This window comes from Sylvia atricapilla, chromosome 9, assembly GCF_009819655.1.
Source record: "Sylvia atricapilla isolate bSylAtr1 chromosome 9, bSylAtr1.pri, whole genome shotgun sequence".
In the NCBI taxonomy this organism is placed as follows: domain Eukaryota; kingdom Metazoa; phylum Chordata; class Aves; order Passeriformes; family Sylviidae; genus Sylvia; species Sylvia atricapilla.
Genome location: NC_089148.1, coordinates 26,375,624 through 26,399,174, shown reverse-complemented (window position 1 = coordinate 26,399,174; position 23,551 = coordinate 26,375,624). Strand labels below are relative to the sequence as shown.

Sequence of the window (23,551 nt, the reverse complement as noted above, 5' to 3'; positions counted from 1 at the left end):
ATTGTGTAACTACAAAAAAAATTCCGCTTTGTAGTTCAATATCATCAAGAAAGGGTAAGAGAATTGCAATTAAATTTTGAATAGAAGCAAAGTAAAGAACTGAGCAAATTTCTGTACCATGACAAAACTGGAACAAAATGTGGCCAAACAGAATGATGTGGATTGAGTGTAGTGTGTATGCTGGTGAAGGCACCCTAATAAGCAGATTTTTAAAACACATAAACATTTAACCTTGCACAACTGTGTGTTTTGCATGTTCACATTTCAGCTGCACGAGCCTGACATGAAGTCACTGTGCTGCATTAAAAAATTGCTTTCAATGTTTTGTTAAGGGATCAAAGACTGAGGGAAAATGACCACATACTGGCCATTAATTGCACGCCATTGGATCAGAACATTTCCCATCAGCACGCCATTGCCCTCCTCCAGCAATCCACAGGATCCCTGCATCTGGTGGTGGCTCGGGAGCCACTTCAAGGGAACAGCAGAACTGCCTTATTAAGTGATGTAAATCCACCTGAGACTGTGAGTTGTAATACTGTCAAAATCAGACTTTGAGCTGGGATGGATTTTTTTTTTTTTTTTTTTTTAATTTTTTTCCCCCTGTAGTTCTTAAGTGTTTGTGTTAGAGGGAACTTTTCCTTTAATCAGATTTTATATGTGGTGACATTTCATTTAGACTCACCGTGCAGGAAGCACAGAGCTTCCATTGCAAGGCTGCATGGAGTTGTTATAAAACAGATCCTGGGTTTTTATGGGATAGCAGAAGCTTTAGTAGATCACCATATTCTTATCAGCAGGGTCTGTTCAGCACAGGCTGGATGAAGCATTTTATGAGAATACCCAGCTGAAACCTCCTTGTGCTCAGCAATTAAAGATGCTCTGATTACCTCTTGAAAGAGAGTAAACATAACCTGCCGTGGACACTGCTTGAAACAGCCCAACCAATTTGAACTGGCAGTGCTCACACCAAAAAGCCTTGTCTTTGTTTTAAAAAACAAACAGAATTTATCTGTTAAAGAACCTCTCAGTCTCTGTTTATTTATCAGCTTGTTTTGTTTGGGTTTTTTTGTGTTTGGTTTTTTTTTTCATTTGCAATTTTCAGTGATTGGGAAGCCTTTTGTTTTTGTGACAAAGGAGAGCTTGTCACTGGGACATGTAATAAACCAGGGCTGAACTTCCATCTGTGTTCCACCCATATGGTCCAGGTGGCTTCCCTGTATTCGGTCAAACTGCACACCTAAATCCAGGGATTGCAATATTGGAATCTGAATTTATTATGCTGGTAGACTTTGATGAAAATCTGGGTAAAAGCAGTGCTTTTCCTTATTCTTAGTAATTATTTCCCTCATGATTATTACAGAGGTAGTGAAATCTGAAGGTTTTAGTGGATAATCAATATTGTTTATTGCACTGAAAATTTTAAAGAATTAAATTTTAACTGCCTTTTCATTGAAAGATCTGCGCTGAACAGACTAACAAAATAAAATACAAATATATATCTCTGAAGGGGGTCTTTAAACTTCTTTTATGATATTTAACTGGCTTTGGCAAAGATTTTCAGTATGCTAATAAATCCTTTATTCGCAGAAGACTTAAATCTGCCTACTTTGCTCCATTTGGGCCTGGATGAGATATTAATCTGACAGAAACATTGGCTGGGTTTGGGTTGCTTAACAGCTTTGTTATTTTCAGATTGTCTTGTAGAACATAAGGTCATGGTACAGTGTAGCTTAGAAATTTGCTTCCAATCCAGTATGGCAGAATATTGTGCTGTGCTATTAATTCAGTGCTGAATGGGGGTGTTCAGAGTGTGTAAGTGAAATAACAGAAATCAGAATTTGGGCAACGCCAAGTGAAAACTGGGCCAGTGCAAGCTCCTTGCCTCTGTTTTTCCCTCTTGTTTGCAGTACTCTGGATTTATGAAAAACTGAAAGGATACTTTTCATTTTGGCCCGGAAAGAAATCTTAAAATTGCTTTTTTCTTAGTCAAGCTTTTTTTTTTTTTTCCCCTAGTATCCTGTTATCCCAAAAGCAGAGGACAGAAAAACGTGTGTTTAAAAACAGATGAGAAATCCCAGTGCGTATTTATGAGGAAATGGAGCTGAGTGAACAAAAATCCCACAGATTTTCCAGTATTGAGGGGTGGAGGCAGAAAGTTGGTCTGATTAATTCTCCTTGTTCCTGCTACATGTGAGAGCAAGGAACGTTAATGATCGTCCGAAAATTAAAATCTCCTGTTTTTTTTTTATTAATTGCAGATTCACTGGGGCCACATTGAAGACGTTGAGCTGATTAACGATGGTTCAGGATTAGGCTTTGGAATTGTAGGAGGAAAGTCGAGTGGAGTAGTTGTAAGAACAATTGTTCCTGGGGGATTAGCAGATCGGGTAATTTGTTATATTATGTCACTTCTTGTTTGATTGCGAAGTATAATTAACCGCTTTTGACAGTCTTAAAATAAACTAATATACTTAAACAAAAGGAAGCTGGCAGCATCAAAGTCTGAATGCCAACACATGCTTTATAAATAAACACCTTGAAGGTATGATTGAGGAAAAAATCAGCACCTGATATAAATTAAGTTGTTTCTTAGACAAGCATTTTTGGCTTTTGTAACATTGTTGAACATGCAAAAATTCTGAAAAGTTGCCTGATGTTTTTAATACTTTTGGTATTTTCAGCCTTTAGTCAGTCTGGGGCAGGACAAATACTCTGTAGAATTTGGCACGTTTTGCAACATCTATAGGGACAAACTCTCCATGTGAGTTGTCAGGCAAGAAAATCTGCCCTACCAAAGTCACTGCGTTGCAAGATTCAGTTTAGAGATTGAAAATGTCCAATTTTCAGTGGGTTTCAGTGAAGGGGGGTTCAATCCCTGCCTTGCAGCCTGACCAGTTCAAGGGGACACTTTGGTTTGGTGCAAAGCCTTTTGGAGTTGCACAGGCACAGTTTGCACCTTTGATTGTTTGCCTTTAGAGGCTGGGTGCTGAGTGCTGCTACATTTCAGGAGTAGAACACTTGCAATAGCAAAACAGGTTCAGGTTTTTGAAACTAGTTTGGTCACTATGAGTTACAATATCTGGGGACTGGAACCCTGGCAGACAAAAGGGAAAGGCAAAAGTACTTTCTCTAGTACAGGATGGAATTAAAAGCTGGAAATTTGGAGAGCTTTACTGGAAAATGTTGGCTTTTTCTTGACTGTGTCCCTCTGAACCTGCCGTGTATAAATGAGTATTTTTTAATTTTTGTCTAACACCTGTTTTGCTGTAAGGAATAAAGTGTTTTGGCTACCAGTGAAGCATGTAAGCTAAGAACTCACCACATCATTCTCAGCTGAATGAGACATCATTAAGAACATGTGAAATAATGAGGCATGTACATGTTAAAATTGGATGAGTTTGCAAATGAGTTTGAGTTGGTTCTGGGAATAACTCTGTGATTGCTGTATAAATCAATGCACCAAAGGTGGTGGAGCTGTGCTGATCAATACCAGCTGAGAATTTGGTGCTAAAAATTCCTCCTTGTGATGGAAATGATGATGTAGGTCGTAAATCATAATTATCAGGCAAAAAATGGATTGTGTGGAGGCTTGTTAGCTTCAGTGGATTTGCTCACTCGAGTTGGAGCCGATCACATGAGAAAAAAAATACAGAAGTATGAGGGAAAACACTCTATAAAAACTCCTAAATCAAAATGCTGTGCTTATATTCTAACTCCTGTCTGATGAGGGGTATTCTATGAAACAGAACACACAACAATCTGTGAGATTATAAAACATTGTTGCTGCCTGTTTTCTCCTAAATGAGCAAAACAGTGGCAAAAACCAGCACGTAACTGTGCAAACAAGTCCTTGAATTATTTAAAATGTTGCCATGGTTGTCATTTTTTCTGCCATTTTCTCACATTGGTTCTCATGGCCATGAAGATGGCCCTACACAGTTTCAGTTTTGTGATGGAACAGATACTTCATGGAAGGGCTGGAAACACTTTTTGTTGTTTTTCTTTGCGTTTTGAAGGACGGGAGGCTGCAGACAGGAGATCACATCCTGCAGATTGGAGGGACCAATGTACAAGGGATGACCAGTGAGCAAGTGGCCCAAGTGCTGAGGAACTGTGGGAATTCTGTCAGGATGATTGTTGCAAGGGACCCCAAGTGTGAAGTCATGGAGGCTCCACCAGCTCCCCTGAGCTGGCCAGTCAGCACATTACCTTCCCTTCAAGATGGAAATGTGAGTATCTGCTGCTTCCTTGTGACATTTTTAAGTGTATTTGTGGCTTGTGATCAGAGAGGAAGGAGAGAACAGAGTGTTCTTGGGCCCTGAAGTGCTTCTCCTCTCTTCACTTTCCAGATGTCATATTCCTGTGTTTAAGTGGTCATTATTATAGCCCTGCCTTCTATAATATTTTTCCTGTATCTTATTAATACCCATAATCTTGGGATTGGAATGATCAGCTTTACAGAATTTATTTCAGAGCCGCTAATTTAATTACCAAAGCCATAAACATTATCGATAAGTGGTACTTTTAGTTCTTCTTCTTAGCTCATTACATTTTTTCTAATCAATCATTTGTAAGTGGATTTAATACTGGACTGTGAATTTCCCTAGTCTGAAATCCAGAGAGCCACGGCCACACCAGAATTATTCAGCACAATCATCTTTTTATGAAACATAAGTGTAATGTTTTCATAGTCTACGCTACTGCCTGTGATAGGAAATATATCTAAAAATTTTGAAACTTGTTTTAGCAAATCTTATCATGGTCATATCAAAGTCTCTTGTTTTTGAAGTCATTCTTTTCAGTTTTGAGTAATTAAAATCAACAAATGCTACACTAAGTGTACAGTAGGTCTCGAAACATAAACAAAGCTGTGCTTGTGTACCATCTGCTGCTACTGTGCTGCTTAGATTTAGGTGTAGAATCTGAGTAGCCTTTTCTTCCTTGTTTAGTTTCTTGTATATGAGTGAGGAGAGCTAAGTTGTTTGATTTTTTTTGTTTGTTTTGAAGCACTGTTTCTAAAGATCAGAGGAGAAGTCACTTTGCCACAAATTCACCTCTTTGCTCACAAGGCACAGTCACTGCAAGGGCAGCTCTGTGTTTTACATCCCTGGGAAAATGCTGTGGCTGTGTCAGTCAGGGATTTTGGGTCCTTCTTGAGCTCCTTTTCTCCCCAGGAGGGATCAGTGCAGCAGGACACACAGTGCCCAGGAGGTGGAAGGGGTGATCTGCATCCCTGAGGCTGGAGTCTCAAAACTGGGCTTATCCAACACTCTGACAAGAGGCTTTCCAAGGGAATCAGCATTGTTGTGAGGCCCTTCTTTCCTGACTGGATCATATTTTCCAGGGCCCGCATTAGGGGCAAAATAATATGGTCGTGGTTTTGTTTCCTCCACAAAATTCTGGTTTTTCTCCCTTCCTGTTGTCACTGATCAACCCTGAGCACTGTAAATACTGCAGCCTTTCTAAAATATGATTCCTTCTCAGTGTCTTTTCAGTGTTTTCCGTGTTCCTGCTGTGCAGTTCAGAGGGGGAAAAATCATTTTCTGAACTAAATAGTGCCTTCACGTGTAGATTTGAAGAAACTCCTCTTCCTGGTGCCAGGAGAAATTTGCAAAGACAAGTTGTTAATCTGAATGTATTTATTATTTTAATGATGATTTCAATGATCCACCAATTGGTTTGTGTCAGATTTATAATGGAACTTATCCCTATAGTCTAGTTTTTCTCTGGTTTCTGAGTACTTTCCCTAGCTGTGAGCTTTGGAATGGAAAATATTTTCCTTTCCTCTTTTTTTGCAAACCAGCAGAAAGGCATTTTTAATGGGTGGTTAGTTATTTTCAATTTTATAGTCATATTTAATTTTCTTTGAATTTCCTGTGGTAGAGAATAACTGAAACTACTTCTGTGTGTGGGCAACAAGAAAACAACCTTATTATCTGTACTGTCCAAGATAGTGACAGCAGCATGAGCAGCCTGTTTGTGCTGACTGTGTTTAGGACTTTGCACTTTGATTTTTCCGGACTTCATTTCAATTATTTTGCATTCTAGCAGGAGTGTTACTTAGAAATGTCTGTAGCCAAAGCACTGACTCTGAGGAGCATTTTGATTGTCAAAACAGCTCTCAAGGCCACAGCTCCATTTCAGGTCCTGCTGTGGGCTTGTTTACTGGAGATAAGTGACAGCGTCCAAACTTATCTTCATCTCCATCAGCCTCTTATGGAGCAAGGGAGTTGGAAGGCATTTAATGAGCTTAATGACTTTGCTGGTGGAGGGAAGGTGTGTGTGATCAGGAGATAGTGCCCATCGATTTCTCTTCCATTGAGAAGTGAAATAGGTACAGCTGGAACTCTGGGCTGCTTTTAATATGGGTCCTTCCAAAGCTGATACTTGGCAAGCGTTTGATTGAACTTCTCTCTTTTCACTCCCTGAAGAAATGTTTTCCATTTTCCCAGTCCGTTTTTTGCTGTTGGCAGTGACAGGATCCCTCTTGATTTCCATCACTTTAACAGACCTTACTCTCATCATCTTCTTTTTTGATCTCATTGCTCTGTATCTGATTACAGAAAGCAAACAACTCTATGTATTTTAATTTATCCCTTGCAATCTCAGATTTATGTGCTTGATTGTTTTTCTCTTTTGGTCTCACCAGTGTCTTTACTGTTCCCTGTTTGAACTCTTGCCTTGCAGTCCTGATTTTTACTGGTCAGGAGAGAGTTGCACAGACATCCCAGAGGCAGCTTTGTAGGGACTTTACAAATGAATTTTCATTGCATTTTAACAAAATAAAAACCTAAATCACTTCTGAAGGTCTTAACTAACCTGCAGTATTGTAACGACACTGGGAAATTTTGAGATTTTTTTTTTTTACTGTCTTGTGCTTTATTTATAGGATAATGACAACTTTTTTGATACCTATGACGTTGAACTTATAAAAAAGAATGGGCAAAGCCTAGGAATAACAATTGTTGGATATGCTGGCACATGTGATATAGGTGAGTTGCTCAGGATTTAGGAAAATGTTGGACAGGGGCTTCTCAAATACCCTTTATTGACCATGGGGAAAATTAATAGCTCCTACCTGTGCTGGGATATGGGGACATGAAATTCACTAGAATTGCAGAGAAGCATCTCATATTTAGTGGGAGTTTGTGAAAGGGAAGTGTTAGTATTTCAGGGGGATTTTATTTTTTTTTTCTTTGTTTTTATTTCCTTGTTCTCATTGGGAGTTAGAATTAATAATCAAACTGCAAACATGACAAAGGACAGCTTTTCTGATTTCAATGTTTCTCTTCTCTTTTCTTTTTTTTTTTTTAAAGAAAAATCCTTTTTCATTAAGATTTAAAGTACTAAATTCTTCAGCTGTAAGATGATTGAAGTCCTGATCAAAGTCCTTAAGCACGTACTTTACTTTTAGCTTAGTTAGTCCTATTGAAATCAAACGCAGCATGGATTTAAGTGATTGTGGTTTAAAGCCTGGGTAAGCACAAGGATGAATCCATGGAGGAGGTGGCCTTTTGTGAGCCATTTTAAGGAAAAAGATTGGAGGTCAGTGTACAGGTGGTTGTGTCAGTGCTGGGGTATTTTTTTCCACCAGAAATCCTCAGTTTTGTGTCAGGCTGTGGGAGTGGTAACGTGCAGATGGTGGTGATTTACAGAATCATCACTTTATGGGCAGAAGGAAGTGTGTGAAAAAGGCTGGAATTAAAAATCTTAGTAAGAAAAGCAGCAGATTAGGTTAATGCAGTGACTTGGTTTTCTTCCCGCCCCCAACAGAACCTTCAGGGATTTTTGTGAAAAATATAATACCTGGTAGTGCTGCTGACCACAATGGACAAATTCATGTTCATGACAAAATTGTTGCTGTAAGTAAAATACTGTCCTTCTATATTGCTGTAGAACCGATACATTTCACATCTCTGTTAAAAAAAAAAAAAATTGTAAAGACTTTCTAAAATTAATTAAACCAGCTCTGCTTTGCAGAAGAAATAATTTGGTGGTTTGTGTTTGTTTAGGTAGACTTGTGACAGAAATGAGCTTTGGCTTGCTGTGGTTAAAGTATTATTTTATATTCAAAGAAATAGTAAATAGTAGTTAACTGTGAAAGAGGCAAGCATTTGGATTAAAGTGTTTCAGAGTGGAGAATCTTGGCTTTTGGCCTGCAGTAAAGATGAGCAGCATTAACTTCTACTTGAATTGAATGTGATTTGAGGATTGTTAAGATTCTGCAAGATATGGCACACTGTTTGTGTTCCTTAATGGCTGTGTAGTGTGGATACAATCAAAATGTTAATGGTCACAATTTAGGTTTAAAAGCCCAAGCTTTATGTGTAGAAAAATGAAAAACCATTGAATAACAGTCAATTGAATAATAGCCAAGTTTGCATTCACAGCACAAGCAGGAATGAATTCCACAGTCTTTTTTGTTTTAAGAGATAATATTTATAGAGATATGATTTGAAATTACTTTTTAAATGTGTGCCGTGCCAGACCTTCCAAAATCAGCTTCTCCTCTGTGAGAGCAAAAATTAATATAACCTTTTATCTGCAGGAATTGATGCATGATCTGACAGTGAGGTGAACGGAGTATTTTGGGTGTAAATTAAAATACCTGCTCATGTAAGAATTGAGCTGTTTAGGGTGGATTATACAAACAGTTGTTTGTAGAGGCTTGTGTGGAGCATGTTAGAAATCCATGAGAAAACCAGCAGTGATAATGAACTGAACAGAGTTCTAGGTTGGATACTCTGCTTGGAACCTTCATCCACAGTCCTTGTCAAGCTGGTTTTGGTAAGCAGAAAAAAATTTAAGGAAAAATCTGTGCATACTTGTATCAAACTAGTAAATTCTGTTTTGTGATTGTCCCCCTGAAAACAGCATGAAGAAAATACTGTTGTGTTTCCTTTTAAAATGCATTTTGGAAATAAATTCTCATCAGTGAAACGTAGCAGATTTAGTGAGATTGTTTTGCAAATATTGCTGTCTTGGGAGAGTAATCCTGTAATTCCTGCACTAAATAATGTGGCTGTTGCTTACAGCCTGTGGTACTCCAGAACACAACCTGAGAATACAGCACAATTACTGGGTTTTGGTACAATTTTCTTGTTTTAGGTTGATGGAGTCAACATTCAGGATTTTACCAACCAAGAAGTGGTAGAGGCACTGCGAAACACGGGACAGACTGTACGTCTCACCTTGCTTAGAAGGAAGCCTTCCTTTACTGTTTCTTCAGAAACCCCTTCAGATAGAGGTAATTCTTCTTTTCTAGCAACTGATTTTATTTTTCACTCAATTTACAGTTACCTCATTTAACAGTTTAGGACTGGATACTACACGATCCTCGATTTTTTTTAAGGGTGCACTGTAGAAAAGTAAAGTACTTGAAGGAGAATTGGAAAGAAACTAAAATGAGAGATTCAGGAAAATTCAGCTCAAAACTCCTGTGTAGCCACCCCACCAAAATAAAAAAAAGGAATTAGTGAGATGGTGCTACTACTTCCTATATTTTGCAGCCTATGATTTGGGGTTTTATCTGTTTTCACAGTGCAGCCAACTCTTCCAATCTTTGTGTCCCTTGGAGCTGTAGGGACTGAAATTAGTGTGGCCACTAAGAATGGGGGAAAACAAGAACAGACGGATAATCTTCACAGTGAAAAGCAGCAGAGTCTACATCAAGCAGGTAGATAGGATATCTTGCAGTGCCTCTTCTGAGTCAGGTTAAAAGCTCCCATCTTTAATACATTTTCTGCACTGATGGGCTGTCATGGCTTACTCCACCTTTAGCTTTTGCTCTGCAATGCTTTCTGAAGTAAAGCTCTTGGACCTGACCAGCTCTTTTCACCCCACCCTGTCCCCAGATTGCAGCACTGTTCACGGTTCTGTGGATTCTGTGACATCTCAGGGCCTGCAATTCTCTGGATCTTTTTCCTTGCATAAAGTTTGCCCTTTTCCAGTCAGCAGTGGTCCCCTTTGTTTTGGGAAGGTTTTTTTTTTTAAGGTTACACTCAGTGGAGATGCAGCTTTCACTACTCAGGGATTACTCTCATTAACTCTGGAGGGCTGCAAGCCTCCAGCTCAGAGATTCTTCTTTGTGGTCCTCATCCTGCACCAATGACCTGAGGTGTCCTGCCTGCATTTTTCTCCTGAGAGAGACTTTATTTATCATCCTCCTCTGCTGCCAGGGCCCTGCACCAGCCTGCTGGGTGAGCAGCATCAGGAGATGGGACTCCAGGGAATTCATATTTACTTCCTGATCAGTGTTACTTCAGTCATACCCATTTTCATGGCAGGACTCGATAATCTTAGAGATCTTTTCCTGCCTTAATTATTCTGGATCTTCCTGCCCTCCTCACACATCTTAGACTCCTGCAGAGTATTTTCATAATATTCTTCTGGTTTCCTGTACCATGTCTCTGAAGCCCATTTGCTGCAGTTTCCTCTTTTGGCACTGCATTAGCTTCATCAGAACTTGTGTCTTGGGTGTAAAGACCTGATAGCTGGAGTTCAGAAAAGGGTTTTTTGGTTTTTTTTAAACAAAAAGGCATTCAGACACAGGGTCACAAAGGAATAGGCTGCTCTGGGTTTTAGCTGCCTTTCAAACCAAGGCTGGAGGTCTTTCCAGAATCTTCAATTCCCCCACAGATTTCTGGGCTCCTCTACAGGAACTTCTGGGTGAATTTATACAGCTTGTGTTAAAGTCAGCATAAATTATCCTTATGCCTTGTAGTTTCTAAGATATGTAGATGTAATAGAGGATTCTAAATTACGGCTGTCAATGAATAGCAATTTTGCTGTGATTGTTGAAGATCTGTCAGTATTAAAGACAACCTGGAAACGAGAGAAATGTAGCAGTTCCTATATTCCATTCTGTTTTACTTTTCTGTCCAAGCCTTGCAACCAGACATCCTTTGTTGTGACTTTTCCATGTTCCCAGAAACAGGAAGCCAGAACAGAGGTGGTTGAGTAGCTGAGAGTTGAGGTTCTCAAAGCATTGTTTTGCTATGACAGAGGCTGGAAAAGAGCAACACTTTGTCTGTCCTGTGTCACTTACCCAGTTTTTTGTTGTTTTTTTTTACTGTGGGACTTCTATGCATATTTTACTCCTGCAGAAATACGATGTATGAGATTTCACCTTGGAAAAGAATTTAATGGCCAAGTTTAAATTCCAGAGATGGGTGCTTATTTTGGATGTGGTGATGGGCACTTCGTTATAACGGTGCTAAAGTAAATACTGCTAATTTAAGGCTCTGACTAAACTCTGGAAATTCTTTTAGAAGCTTAATGTGAAAGGTATGTTTTATAAAATGCGTATTACTTCCCTTTAAGCCCAGTTGTGTGAAATTCTTATTAAATTGTGTTTCCTGGGGAGGTATTAAATAGTAATTCTGGCCAGGCAAAGCCATGCTTAAGCAGTTCTGGTACAAAGGCAACGAGGTTTGGGCTGCAACGTGCACGAGGCCTGAAACTCTGTGCTAGCAGAGTGCAGGCGATGGATTTAACAGCTGCCTCTGCAAGCCTGCAGGCTGGGCAGAACTGCTCCATCCTGCCTTGCCGGAGTGCTCAGAACCCACAGGGACAATGCTGGGAGTCAGAAGCTTAACAGATGTCTGGGGAAAAAGCCCCAGTAGTAGGGCAGGTAAAGGAAGGGCTTTAATGAAGAGCGCCACACACACCCTCGTGTGAGTAACTTTTGGAGAGCAGGAGGAAGTTGCAAGAAAAAAAAAAAGATCCCAGTTTTGAAGAAGCTGACAGTTCTGACCAGAAAAGATGATTTTTACAATACGTTTGTGGTTTCTTCTTTATGCTTGCTAATTAGAAATGAAAAACTGCCTGGAAGCGCAGGCAGAAGGACAGGCTAAATATGCTGAAAAGTTGTTGCTAATGAAAGCTGTCCCTGGGAAGTGTTTTCATTTCTGAGGCCTTGCACATTATAGAAGACATGGTACATATGTCAGGTCATGAGGAATTCAGCTGGATGAGAGACTAGAAAGAAATTTCCTATTAGCTGCCATGTGGAAAAAGCTGTTTGGGGAAAAAGGAACGTTGTAAGTGAATTGAGTGATGCCACTGGAATTGAATATATTCAATCCAAATCCCTTCAGCCCACATTTCCACAGTTCTAAGGAAGTTACAAGCAGAGACTTCAAAGTGTGTTTGAAAGAAGGAAAGGGGAAAACTTCAAATGGAGACGTGCATCAGCACCTGCTCTGAACAACTCGTAGATTTTGGTAATGTGTTTTGGAAGTGACAAAAAAATCTGTATTCAGCCAGCTGAGCACAGCTTACAGTTGCTGAACTGAACTTTGAGCTTGACCCTGAGATTCATTACTCCTGGTGAACCTTAAAATCTATATTTGGCTGCACAGGGGATTACAGGTGCTTAGGTCCTGTGTTGTAACTCTGTAACAGCAGAAAAAGAGACTCAGGAATTTCTGTCTTTCTGTTTTTTCTGCAAATGGAAGGAGCAGAAGAATGCACTTTGTTCTGGTTTTGATACAGCTGAGAAATAAAGACAGTGATCAGCCTGTGCTTGGTAATAAGTCAGTCACACATTAGAAACTTTTATTTCCAATGGAGTTAAAAAAACCTTAACTAGCAGTTGAGAATTTTAGGGCAATTTGTCTTCCCATTATTTTTTAAGTAGATAATTTATTTCAGAGACAACCGTGAGCTGTATTTACAAACCCAAGTTTTTGATCTTGATGGGGTGTGGTTTTGGTAGCAGAAAACAGCTATCAGGATTGCTGGAATTCTCAGATATCTGTGTCTGCTTGAGCCTGCAGGTTGAAAATCCTCTGGACATTTCCAGGTGACACCTCAGTTGTTAGGCTCTGAGCAGTGTGGCTTCTCAGTGCACATCAGACAGAATTTGGCTAAAAGTGAGCTGCAGAGGTACAGGGGTGGGCTGTGCTGTCATAGAAGTAAACTTCAATCTCTGTTTTTATTGAGTAGGGAACTTCAAAGTTACAGGAGTGCATAAGGAGGATTGTATTGCAGAGCTTTATCTCCGCAGTCTGCGGAGGTGTTGAAAGCAGAGGCAGCTTGACAATGCCATTTGTGCAGGCTTTTGCTCCTAGGTGGGCTCTGAGCTCCTCGTGGTGTCTTCACAATCCCCCCACTGAGGTATTTTACTCGCTGTTTGTGTGCAGAACGTGAGGTTGTGCTCCACATTCCCAATTTCAGGGCGACACAGCACCGAGGCCGAGTGGTCTGCGCCTTGTCTAGACATCTGACAAACTACTGCAGTCATTTGGGGGGGGAAAAAAAAAGAGAAAAAAACAACCCCAGTTTTTGGTAATTCAGCCCCCAGATGCTGCTGCTGTCGCTGCTGGATGGAATTTGCTGTAGAGCTTGATTCTTACCAGTTACACATTGCTCCAGCTTGGAACTTTATATGTGAGCTGAGCTTCTGGCTGAGGTCAAACGCAGGGCAGCCAGTCATTTTCTGCTGTCTAGCTCTGTCAAATTGTCTTACAGGACTGTAACCAACTGCCTTGGTTGCATAAGTAAGAAAGCTGAAAAGATATAAATGTCAAGATAGCCAAGTTCCCACGGAAGACTGGTTCAGAACTGGAGCTTATATTAAAGCTCATGTTACTTACTGGCCTAATTAAAGTAGACAAGGCTTTATACCTGCCAAATGTATAAATAAAGTCTGTGCCTGCATTGTGCTGACACAGCCCCTCAATAACAGCAATATCTTGTCAGGTGTTTTCCTTCTTAAAAGGGCTCATTTGGGTGGGAGATGATGTTTCCCTGGAGTGGGAAGCGTTTTTACAGCAACAAACGATGAAGTCGTGTGAAATTTGTTTTGCAGCCTGAGAGAATGATTTATTTACAGTACTGCATGGTACAGAACTCACATCTCATCACCAAGCATCACCTCTTCTGCCTCTCAGCTGAATAAATCACACTTTTACAGGAGCTGACATTTTGCATTGTTTTCCTAAGAAAGACATTTTTGATTTGCGCTCTTTGATAGACTCAGCTTAATGCACTTCCCTTTTGGGGATTATTCCCTCTAATCTTTTATTTACACTGAATTTTTATTGGAGTGTTTAGAAGTAAATGTACTTCTGAATGTACAATATGCTTGTAAATTTAATATTCACTTTCATATTTAGGAAGAGTCCCACTCCCTGCAGCACATGAGCTGAAATCCAAGTGGGAAAACCTGCTGGGACCAGAATATGAAGTTGTGGTATGTTTTATTTCAATAAACTACATTCATGAATGTTATTTCTTTAAATTACAGATCTGTGAGCTTAGCATTACTGGCTGTTTATAGAACAGTTCAGTGTTTGGAACAGATCAGTAACATCAAATTTTCTTTCCTGTGACATCAGGGCTGAAATGTATGTTATAATGAGTTGGGGGATTTGTTGCCCTTTTATTTTATTCTGTTTATATAGATACTATTGTTGTACAAATACGAGACAGGAGCAGTGATTTAAGGAAATCAGCTGTCCTATTAAATCTGCATCACAGCAGCCACTTAAAATATATGGCTTTTTTATTATTTCATTCATGATCTGTTTGTTTTACTGGGCACTGAATTAAAAAAAACCGGCTCAGGACAGAGCTTCTGTTTTCAGAAAAATCTTACCATTTTATCTGAAGAATGAAAGAATAATTTTCCAACATGCTGGGAAAATACAAAGTAATTCTCAACAGTGTAACTTTGTGGTGCCGGTGTCTAGTAGATATTTCTTCACTTCATATTAAATAATTGCCTAGCAAAAGATTGCTTTGATGAATTGTCACGAGGAGTTGATGGAAATTGTAATTCACTTGTGCTTTTCAGTGCTGGGTGAGCCAACAAGTACAGATAAAAAGACTCGGGACAGCGTTCTTTCCAAAGCCTTAAAAAATTCTCACCACCACCAAGAAAATGCCCTGTTTGTCTTTGCAATGCTTGTCCAGTTGATTTAGAGACACTTATTTTTACTACTCGGAGTAGCCATCCTTCCAGTCACTCGCTGGGAGATTTAAAGTAGCTTTAAGAATTGCCTTGAGAAACTCGCTTCCCTCCTTTCCATTAGCACTCCTTTAAGATCTGAGGCTCGTGTGAGATTATGTACATGATGCAATAAATCTGTTTGGCTGCCCACTTCAGTTGCATGGTATTCCCACCCTTACATTTCCAGGGGCTGCTATTACCTCCCTGAGCACTATCACACTTCCCACAGAGGATGAAATCCTGCTTAGCTGGTGAATCCAACCATTCCCAATCCGCCTTCGGCCGCCGCCGGTGAAATGTCAGCAGTGAAAATGTTACCTCTTGAATAATGGGAGGAAACTCTCCTGGCATCCCGTTTGGAAAGTCATTTTTTGGTTCTGGTTGCCTGTGCCTCTCTCCTGTGTTCAGTGGCAATGTCCAGTTTGTGTCCAGCCTGTGACATCCCCAGTTCCTGTGTCCCACCATCCTCACTCATCCCCCAGAACTCACCCCCAAGGTGCCCACAGGATTCTCTTAGGAGTCTTTATCTTGAGAGGAAATAGCTGTTTGCAGAGAGGGGTTGGTGGCCCTGGTGGCTTCTGTGCTGCTGGTCCTTTTTGGAAGGAGCTGAGATCCAGAGCAGGGACTGTGTTGTGTCAGCTGAGGAGCTACCTGTCATAAATCCATTTATTTACATGCATGGACATGAGGTGGGCTCTCTCTGTCAGGACAAACACCCTGACTACTGGAAGACAACGTGCTGGAAGCCCTGTTAAAAATCATTCAAACCCACCCCCCCCCCCCAATCTTTATTAAAGTGGAAGTTTTCAAAGACAAGTTACCTGATTTTTTGCGAGGTTCCATTTTTTTCAGATCTATCAAGTGTAGCTTTCCTTTAAACATTCGATTTCAGTGTCCCAAATTCCCACCCTGGGCCATAGATTGGAACTAAATGATCTTTAAAGTCTCTTCCAACCCAAACCATCCTATGATTTCGTCTTTAATTACATTTAAAATTGGAGTAAATAACCCTAAGGTTACAGATAAATCTGTTATGTTAAGGAGGGACCAAACAAGAAAAGACACTGAAAGGATTTCCTGTCCCTGGTTTGAATAACCCACTTTCCATTTCCATTTGGTAATTAAAGTTATGTGTTTCAAGCCATGTTAGCAACAGAAGTTGGTGGGTTAGTCTGGATGGGAGATGGCTGCACTATAGCCTGAGGTAACAACTTAAGCTGTCATACTTTCAAATTCTGATTGGCAAGTCCGTGTGGGTATTTGTGTCAAACATAATGGCATTTTGTGCTTACACAGGATTACTGAACTTGACTAAAATTGGCATTTGGGCTCCGGGAATAGGATAATATTGGAGTCTGCTAATAGTGCATAATCACCACATTCCTACTTGTAAATGTTCTGTGCCTGAAAGGTTTTTCTAACATTTGTTTAAAATTATTTTGCATCAATGTGACATTGTTTAAGTACGGTTTATTTTGCTCGTGAGTTGGTTGGGTTTTGTTGGGTTTTTTTGCCAGAATTTCATCGTTCTGGTAAAGTCTTTATTGTCCCGCTGTTGCAAAATGTTCTGATGTCCAATTTTTAGGTTGTGAATGTGGATATGCCCTTTAAAGACGATTCAGAGCTCCAGAAGTACTCAAAGGTAAGTCTTACATGGTGGTTTCCTTCGTGGTATATGTTGGCAGAGTAATCCTGGGAGGGCATGACACAATTCCAGATGTGCTTCAGGAATTTAGTGGGTTTGTGGTTCTATATTTTCCAAAAAAAAAAAAGGCTTTTTTTGCCTATTCTTTGCAGAATAAGGAATATTCTGCTTATCTCCTGCATTGATCCAATACCTTTTCATAGCATAGGCAAATGAACCTTTAAACAGTTCATTACCAGACTCTCAACAACAAAAAACCAGCCTCAAACCATGCACATAAACCTCAAATTTTGGGGTACTTAACTGCACAGAATGGAGCAGAGGCTGAAACTCTGCTGAACAACTCTTTTGTCCCACAGAGGATTTTGCTGTAGTGATCCTGGCTCAGGGAAAGGGATGTGTAATTAATTTCAATTGTCAGATCTTAAATTAATTTCCAAGAGATTTTCAAGATACCTATGTTAATATTGTAGAAAAGGGGTTTTTAGAGGTGATGAATTTATATATTTGTGGGGACACCTCAGTGGGGAAGGACCATAAAGTCATGATGAGACATGGCTGTGAAGGAATGACGTGGATCAGTGGATTGCTCCTTTTATTTGAATATCCAGAATAATTTGGGAAGCAGAACAGTCAGTGTTTGAACTCTAGTGATAAAAAAGCCAGAAAATGTCCAAACTGAAGGAGCAGCTCCTGCTGATCATCTCTTCCCCCCAAGTTGCCATGATTTCTTCAGCCTGATCTGGATAGTGTATCACTCTTATTCTTCTTTTCCTAATAATTAGCAGACTTAAGGCACTCAGGGTTAGAATTTCCCTAGAGAAAAAAATCCAAATTAGGGAGTCCCTAGAGAAAAAATCCACATTAGGGAGTGGAAAAGCCTGACACAAAATCAGTGATTTCCCCTTGCAGAAAAAAGGATGTCAGTTCTAGTAACTACTTATGGAGGACAATTCATGGATATTTTTTCTACCTGGAAGTAGTGTAGCTCCCAAAGGAGTAAGACAGCTGACCTTGTGAGACTTTATAGCAATTATGGAATTTATTTTATTCCTTTTTTTATTTCTATTTCTTTTATTTTTTGTTTTGCTCCAAACCCCACGGAAGAGGGGTTGGAACTGGATTATCTTTAAGGTTTCCAACCCAAACCATTCTGTGATTTGTTGACAGCTTACCTTTTGGTGGGTACTTCTCTCTGTATGTTTCCCACTAAGTTTAATTATTTGAGAATACAGTTCAAATTGCCTTTCCACCCTAGGAGCAGGCTGTTTGCTTTTATTTGTGCAACCAGTTTGTAAAGAGAAGTTGTGGACAGTTGTGCTTTAACACAGGTGAGGTCACTGTGAACATTTAATCATCTTACTGTGGGTTCATTCTGGTGAGCTGCTGACTCCTAAATTTGTTTTTATCGTGGTAGATAAAGACTTATACTTAAATACTAACTTATATTTCTCTTTTGGCAGCTGTTACCCATCCACACTCTGAGATTAGGAGTTGAGCTGGACACTTTTGATGGACATCATTATATATCATCCATTGCTTCAGATGGCCCAGCTGCTGCCCTTGGTCTTCTGCAACTGGAGGATGAACTTCTGGAGGTAAAAAAAAAATATAACAGAACCCCTACAAAAATAAAAATTATGTCTTTCCTGTTTGTTTGGCCTTCTTAAAATGCTTCTCTAAAGTTCTAGCTTGGCTTGCGTGTGGAATTGGATTTTTCCAGATTAGTTGTGGAAGCAGAGTTGTGCTTTGCAATTCACATTCATTTTCTTCACTGTTCCCTTCCTCATTTATGGATAAAAGGTCAATTTCTTGTGACCCCTCAGTGACTTCATGGGTATTTTTTCTGAAATGTTTTAACATGAGTGTCAAGAGTTCCAAGGGCAGGGAAAATATTTGTGTTGAATTATTTGTAGTCTTGTCCAGTCTTTTGCACAATTTGGCTTCAGCTGTTGTGGTGGATAATCTTTCTGAATATTTGTCACCCCTAAAAAATTTTACAACAGTCTTAGGAACAGTGGTTTCAGTCACACAATAAAACATTTTTGTTGAGTGTTGGAAGATATTTATGTGTATGAGCAAATACATTAGTTTGTTTAAATGTGTATAAAGAGGCTTTGGGGCAGCTTTGGAGTTACCAGAGTCACACCAGACCTATTTTCTGAGGAAAAATAATTATTTGATAAAATTAAAATAATTCCTGTTTCATGTGTGTGTCTACATGTATCCATTGGTATCTCAGCCTGCAAGTGATAAAGACATTAATTAAGTATTGTATGCTTACTCCTTGTGGAATATTTTGATATTTGAACCTTTTTTTTAGTAGATGCAAAGAACATTTAATGGAAACAGAATTAGGCCTTCTGAAAGATTGATTTGTTAGGTGTACAGCTATTTTGCTTTTACTCCTTCACCCTCTAACATCAAAAATTCATACTGATATCACTAAGACCTAAAACATTTTCTTACTGCTTAATGGAGGAAATCTTGATTCCTGAAGGAAGGGATTAATGGAATGCTGGAAGTGTAGTTTAGATTGGTTGGCCACTAAACAAGAAAAAAATATTATACAAAAAGCAATAATGCACTGCTGTAGAGTAACTTAGGAAACTTTAATTGTGTATATTTAACAGTTTTATGTATTACTCTGTACTCAGAATTAAGTTCACAGGTATGTCCAGACCTAGTGAGTGTAAATTTTTTGCTACTCTGTCGTTGGGAAAAAACCCCAACAAAATAAAAATGTGCTCTGGGGCTAAAGCTGTAAGTGCCAGGTTTAGCCCAGACTGTGTTTTTGCAGCCAAGTTATAAATCCCCTTAAATAGGGGTTTGCAGTGGAAAAAGTGACAGCCCCATTCCCCAGACAAGCAGCCTTACCTGGGCCTGATACATTTGGGATTGAAATATGATCAGCAAGGATTTTATTTTTATTTTTTTTTCAATATACAGTGAGGTCGAACGTTGATTATTTTTAATGATGTGTTTGAATTATGACAGACAGCACGATACCCCTCCCCTGCCCTTCATTTCAGCTGATTCCACTGTGCTCTTTTTTAGCAGTAAATTGCTCTTTTTGTGCCGTTTTGTTGTACAATTTCCCTGCTATTTGAGGGCTGGCTGGCTGATGTGCTGAACGAGTGGGTGTAGGGCACCTTGCCTGCTCAGGGGCTGATTTCTGGCAGCTGCAGGAGGAGAAATGGGAGTCCCCAGGTCTGCTCTGGGAGGTGCACAGCAGCTCTTCCCCATCCATCACAGGATGCTGAGAAGTGCTGGGAGTTTTCCACCACGCTGCCACTCTCGGAGCATTAAAAAATCCTTACGCGTAGATCCTTCTGCTTAAATAATTAACTAATGGATGAGGCTGATAGCTCAGCATTTGCTGTAATTCTTGCAGAAAAAAGCCCAGGGCAGTTTGTCTTGCCTGTGGTGGAGGCCAGTTCCACCACCCTCAATTTTTCTGCTTGGCTGGGATGTAGAGTGTGAGAGGAACTCTGTGTTTCCCAGCAGTACAAACTATATTTACACTGCAAAGAGCACAAAGTGGGGGGGGAAAACATGGAAGCGATCAGGAAGCAAATGTTGGATAAAGTGAAATTGCTGTGGAGACTTGCATAAGGTTGAATCCCTCTAATCAGCAAGATCTGGGAGGTTTATGGAGAGGCTCTGCCTCAAGTGCAGACATGCCAAGGTGTGTCCATGTCTGGTGAATGTTTCCATGCTCTGTTTTATAGGATCAGATGTGGGTTCCTTTGCAATGTGGGTATGGAGGGAAGTACTGAAGGTAATCCTCAGTCATCCCCACTTGCTGTGCCTTGGTTCCTGCTGTGGAGTGACTTCCATGAGGTGCTGGGTTCCCAAACCAGTGGCTGCACTCCAGAAGTGTGGGCATTTGGTCATGAGACAGGCTTGAGGCAGCCTAAAAGAAATCCCTTGAACACACAAAATGTTGGGGCTGAATCCACAGCACTAATTGGGTTAAAGCCCTGCTCTTTTGGGGCTGCAGTGCTGCTTAACTCAGGTGATTTGTCACACCTGCTGACATCCTGCTGTCCTCATATTTAGGGACACCCCTGTGGTGTAAAGAGAAGAACCCTCAGGATATAAAGGTTATGAAACAGGTAGAAGAGGATGAATCACTCTTTTTTTCCTGCAGAAGTGGAATCATAGAGTGACAGAATGGTTTGGGTTGGAAGGGACATTGAAGCCCATCCAGTGCCACCCCTGCCATGGCAGGGACACTTTCCACTATCCTAGGCTGCTCCAAGCCCTGTCCAGCCTGGCCTTGGACACTTCCAGGAATGGGACAGCTACAAAAAAAGTGCAACTGCAGTATGCTATTTTTAAAGCACATCTGTCTCTCTATCTCTAATTGTTTATCTATCCATCCATCTATCTATCTATCCATCTATCTATCTATTTATCTATCTATCTATCTATCTATCTATCTATCTATCTATCTATCAATCTATCTTTCCTGTTTCAAAGTCTGTGGTTTAGAACATCCATTAACGATGATCTGTTATCACTCACAATCTTGAGTTTATGGTATGGTAAGCTTTGAGCCTTGTCAGGCCTTTCTGGTTAATTGCTTGCCGTAATTGGTTTCTTTCTTAATGTACAAAAGGTTCTTGACTGTTTTCTGTAGGATCTGTTTTAGTTTTAGCCACTTGGTGACATTTGAAACTGGCAAAGTTAGAATCACAGAATCAGTAAGGTTGGAAAACACCTCTAAGGTCATTGAGCCAAACTTTTAAACTAGTTGTGGTAGTTCTGACTTCAGTTTTTTTGCTCGGAGCTCAGAACCTGTGTTCACTTAAAATATTGTGGGAAAAACTAAATTTTTTTATTTTTTTAAATTCAAACACATAGGCTGAGAAAAGATCCCTGATAAAGAAACAGGTGATAAAGAAACAAGTAATAAAGAAACAAGAATCCTAGGAAAAGTTTAGGCTTGGAAAAGTGGTGAGCAGAAAAGAAGTTAGAGGAAGCTAGAGAGACATGATGCAGCAGTCAGGAGTCACAAGATCATGGAGATGAAATTTTACAATAATGTGAACAAAAACTTACAATAACATAATATTCTTCAGAAGCATATGTGAATAAAACCGTGCAGGCTGTTCCAGAATCCCCAGGTAAAATCAGATTTCCACGCTCAGGTGGGGGAAAAAATGTACACCGGGAAAAAAAAAATAAAATCCGTTGGATACCCTTTAATTCTCCTTGTGTGGTGCTGCCATCCTGCAGGTGAATGGGGTGCAGCTGTGTGGGAAATCCCGGCGTGAGGCTGTCACCTTCCTGAAGGAAGTGCCACCCCCGTTCACCCTGGTGTGCTGCCGGCGGCTCTTCGGTGACGGCACCGAGTCTTGGGTGGACGAGCCCCCCGTGGCAATTTGCCCTCCAGAGCAGAAGGTAACACTTCTCCTGTCACCTCCTTGTGCAAAAGAGGTGCTCCTTCTTTTTTTCGTGTTAGATCCGGGATTGATTCGTGGGAGTCGCAGGTTTTGGTATTTGGACTCGGTGTTTGTTAATTCTTATTTATATCGCAGTCTCAGGTTGTGAGTTTTGGCTAACAGGGCAGAAAATGGAGGTGTCTCTAACTCTTTCCAAGGTTATTTAAGTGTTAATTGTCCAGTGATGAGATGACACCTATGTTATTTATACTTTTAACTCAATAACCAAAAACTTGAGGTCGGGAATGTGGACTTTTCCACCCAATCAGGAAAAACCACCCAAAACCATGAAGAAGAAGGTGAAGAAGAAGGACTTAGACAACAGCCTAAATCCTCCATATTGCTTCACATATATTACTATATACTAATATCTTAAATCCTAAATCTTTCATCCTGTGAGATTACACAATTCTGTTCAAACTACACACCCACAACCCCAGTGCCATCACTCAATTTCAGAAGCCTGTTCCATGGCCTCAGGTCAAATGTAGTGCTTGCTTTAGGATCAGTGCCTTTTAGCACAGAAAGCCTGAAATTCTCAGTTTCATCTAACACCAAAGAACAGGGACTTTTTTGAAAAGTCTGTGCATTTCTGGGTTTCCATGGGTTGGTCTTGAGGAACTTGGTTGTCCTGGGAAGACAAGGTAGGTAAATCACCAAGCTGCTTTGCTGACTGTACATCCCATTCATCATCCCTACACTTAATAGGTGAGTGAGAGCTCTGAATTACACTAAATCACACCCTTGCCACCATTAGCTGATTGCTTCCATGTTCTGAGTAGGTTTTTATAGAACTGGGGGGGGAGAAAGAAAAATGGAAACTGAAAAGTTTCTTTCCGTCGCAGGAGCTTTAAAGTCTCAGACTAAAGCTTGACACTTGTGGTTGCTCCTATTTGCAGAAGTATTTACAGCTTGGCTTCTCATCTTTTCTGATTGTCTGGCCTTTCTATTAGCTGCCTGTGGTTGAATCTTTTATGCTATTTATTTTTCCTTTATGCATCTAATGGGACAGCTGAAGTTCATCAACATGTAACAGGTTAGTAATATTCTAACAATTAATTAGACTAATACATGGGTATTTGTGTGCCAGGTTGGGCTCTGATGCTCAAAACATGTAGGCCTGTGCCCAGGGGAGTACTCAAGGCAGCAAGCTGGAGAAAACTCTATTCATAATGCTCAGGGAAGTTTTAATTCCATAAAAGGTCACATTTGAGGGCATGTATGCACCATTAATAATCAAAATACTGAAGGAATAGTGTTTGTAGAGAACTGAGAGAATGGTGTTTGGACCAGAGCTTTTATTTTCTAGGTGAAACCTGAGGAAGACTTTAATCCTGAGGAGGAAGAAGGGGAATTGGCATTATGGTCTCCTGATGTGAAGGTTATTGAGCTGGAGAAAGACAAAAATGGTTTAGGATTCAGCATTTTAGACTATCAGGTATGCTTTTTTGTATAACTAAACGCTAAAACTCACTTTGATCCTTTTGTCTTGCACGG

The 23,551-nt window shown here is 40.1% G+C and overlaps 1 protein-coding gene across 4 annotated transcripts in view; it reads left to right on the top strand.

The window, feature by feature from the left end:
- The window catches only part of PATJ (PATJ crumbs cell polarity complex component), a 134,933-nt gene that overhangs the window by 5,042 nt on the left and 106,340 nt on the right, over window positions 1-23,551 (top strand). For 3 of the 4 annotated variants that reach the window (XM_066325375.1, XM_066325376.1, XM_066325377.1), the window contains exons 5-15: window positions 333-525; window positions 2,262-2,390; window positions 4,020-4,232; window positions 6,893-6,995; window positions 7,777-7,865; window positions 9,112-9,250; window positions 14,124-14,200; window positions 16,545-16,601; window positions 18,068-18,202; window positions 21,849-22,013; window positions 23,364-23,492. In XM_066325375.1, coding sequence (XP_066181472.1) covers window positions 333-525; window positions 2,262-2,390; window positions 4,020-4,232; window positions 6,893-6,995; window positions 7,777-7,865; window positions 9,112-9,250; window positions 14,124-14,200; window positions 16,545-16,601; window positions 18,068-18,202; window positions 21,849-22,013; window positions 23,364-23,492 — 1,429 coding nt within the window. Of the gene's footprint in view, window positions 1-332; window positions 526-2,261; window positions 2,391-4,019; window positions 4,233-6,892; window positions 6,996-7,776; window positions 7,866-9,111; window positions 9,251-9,544; window positions 9,680-14,123; window positions 14,201-16,544; window positions 16,602-18,067; window positions 18,203-21,848; window positions 22,014-23,363; window positions 23,493-23,551 lie in introns of all 4 variants that reach the window. The other variant, XM_066325379.1, reaches the window with a different exon arrangement.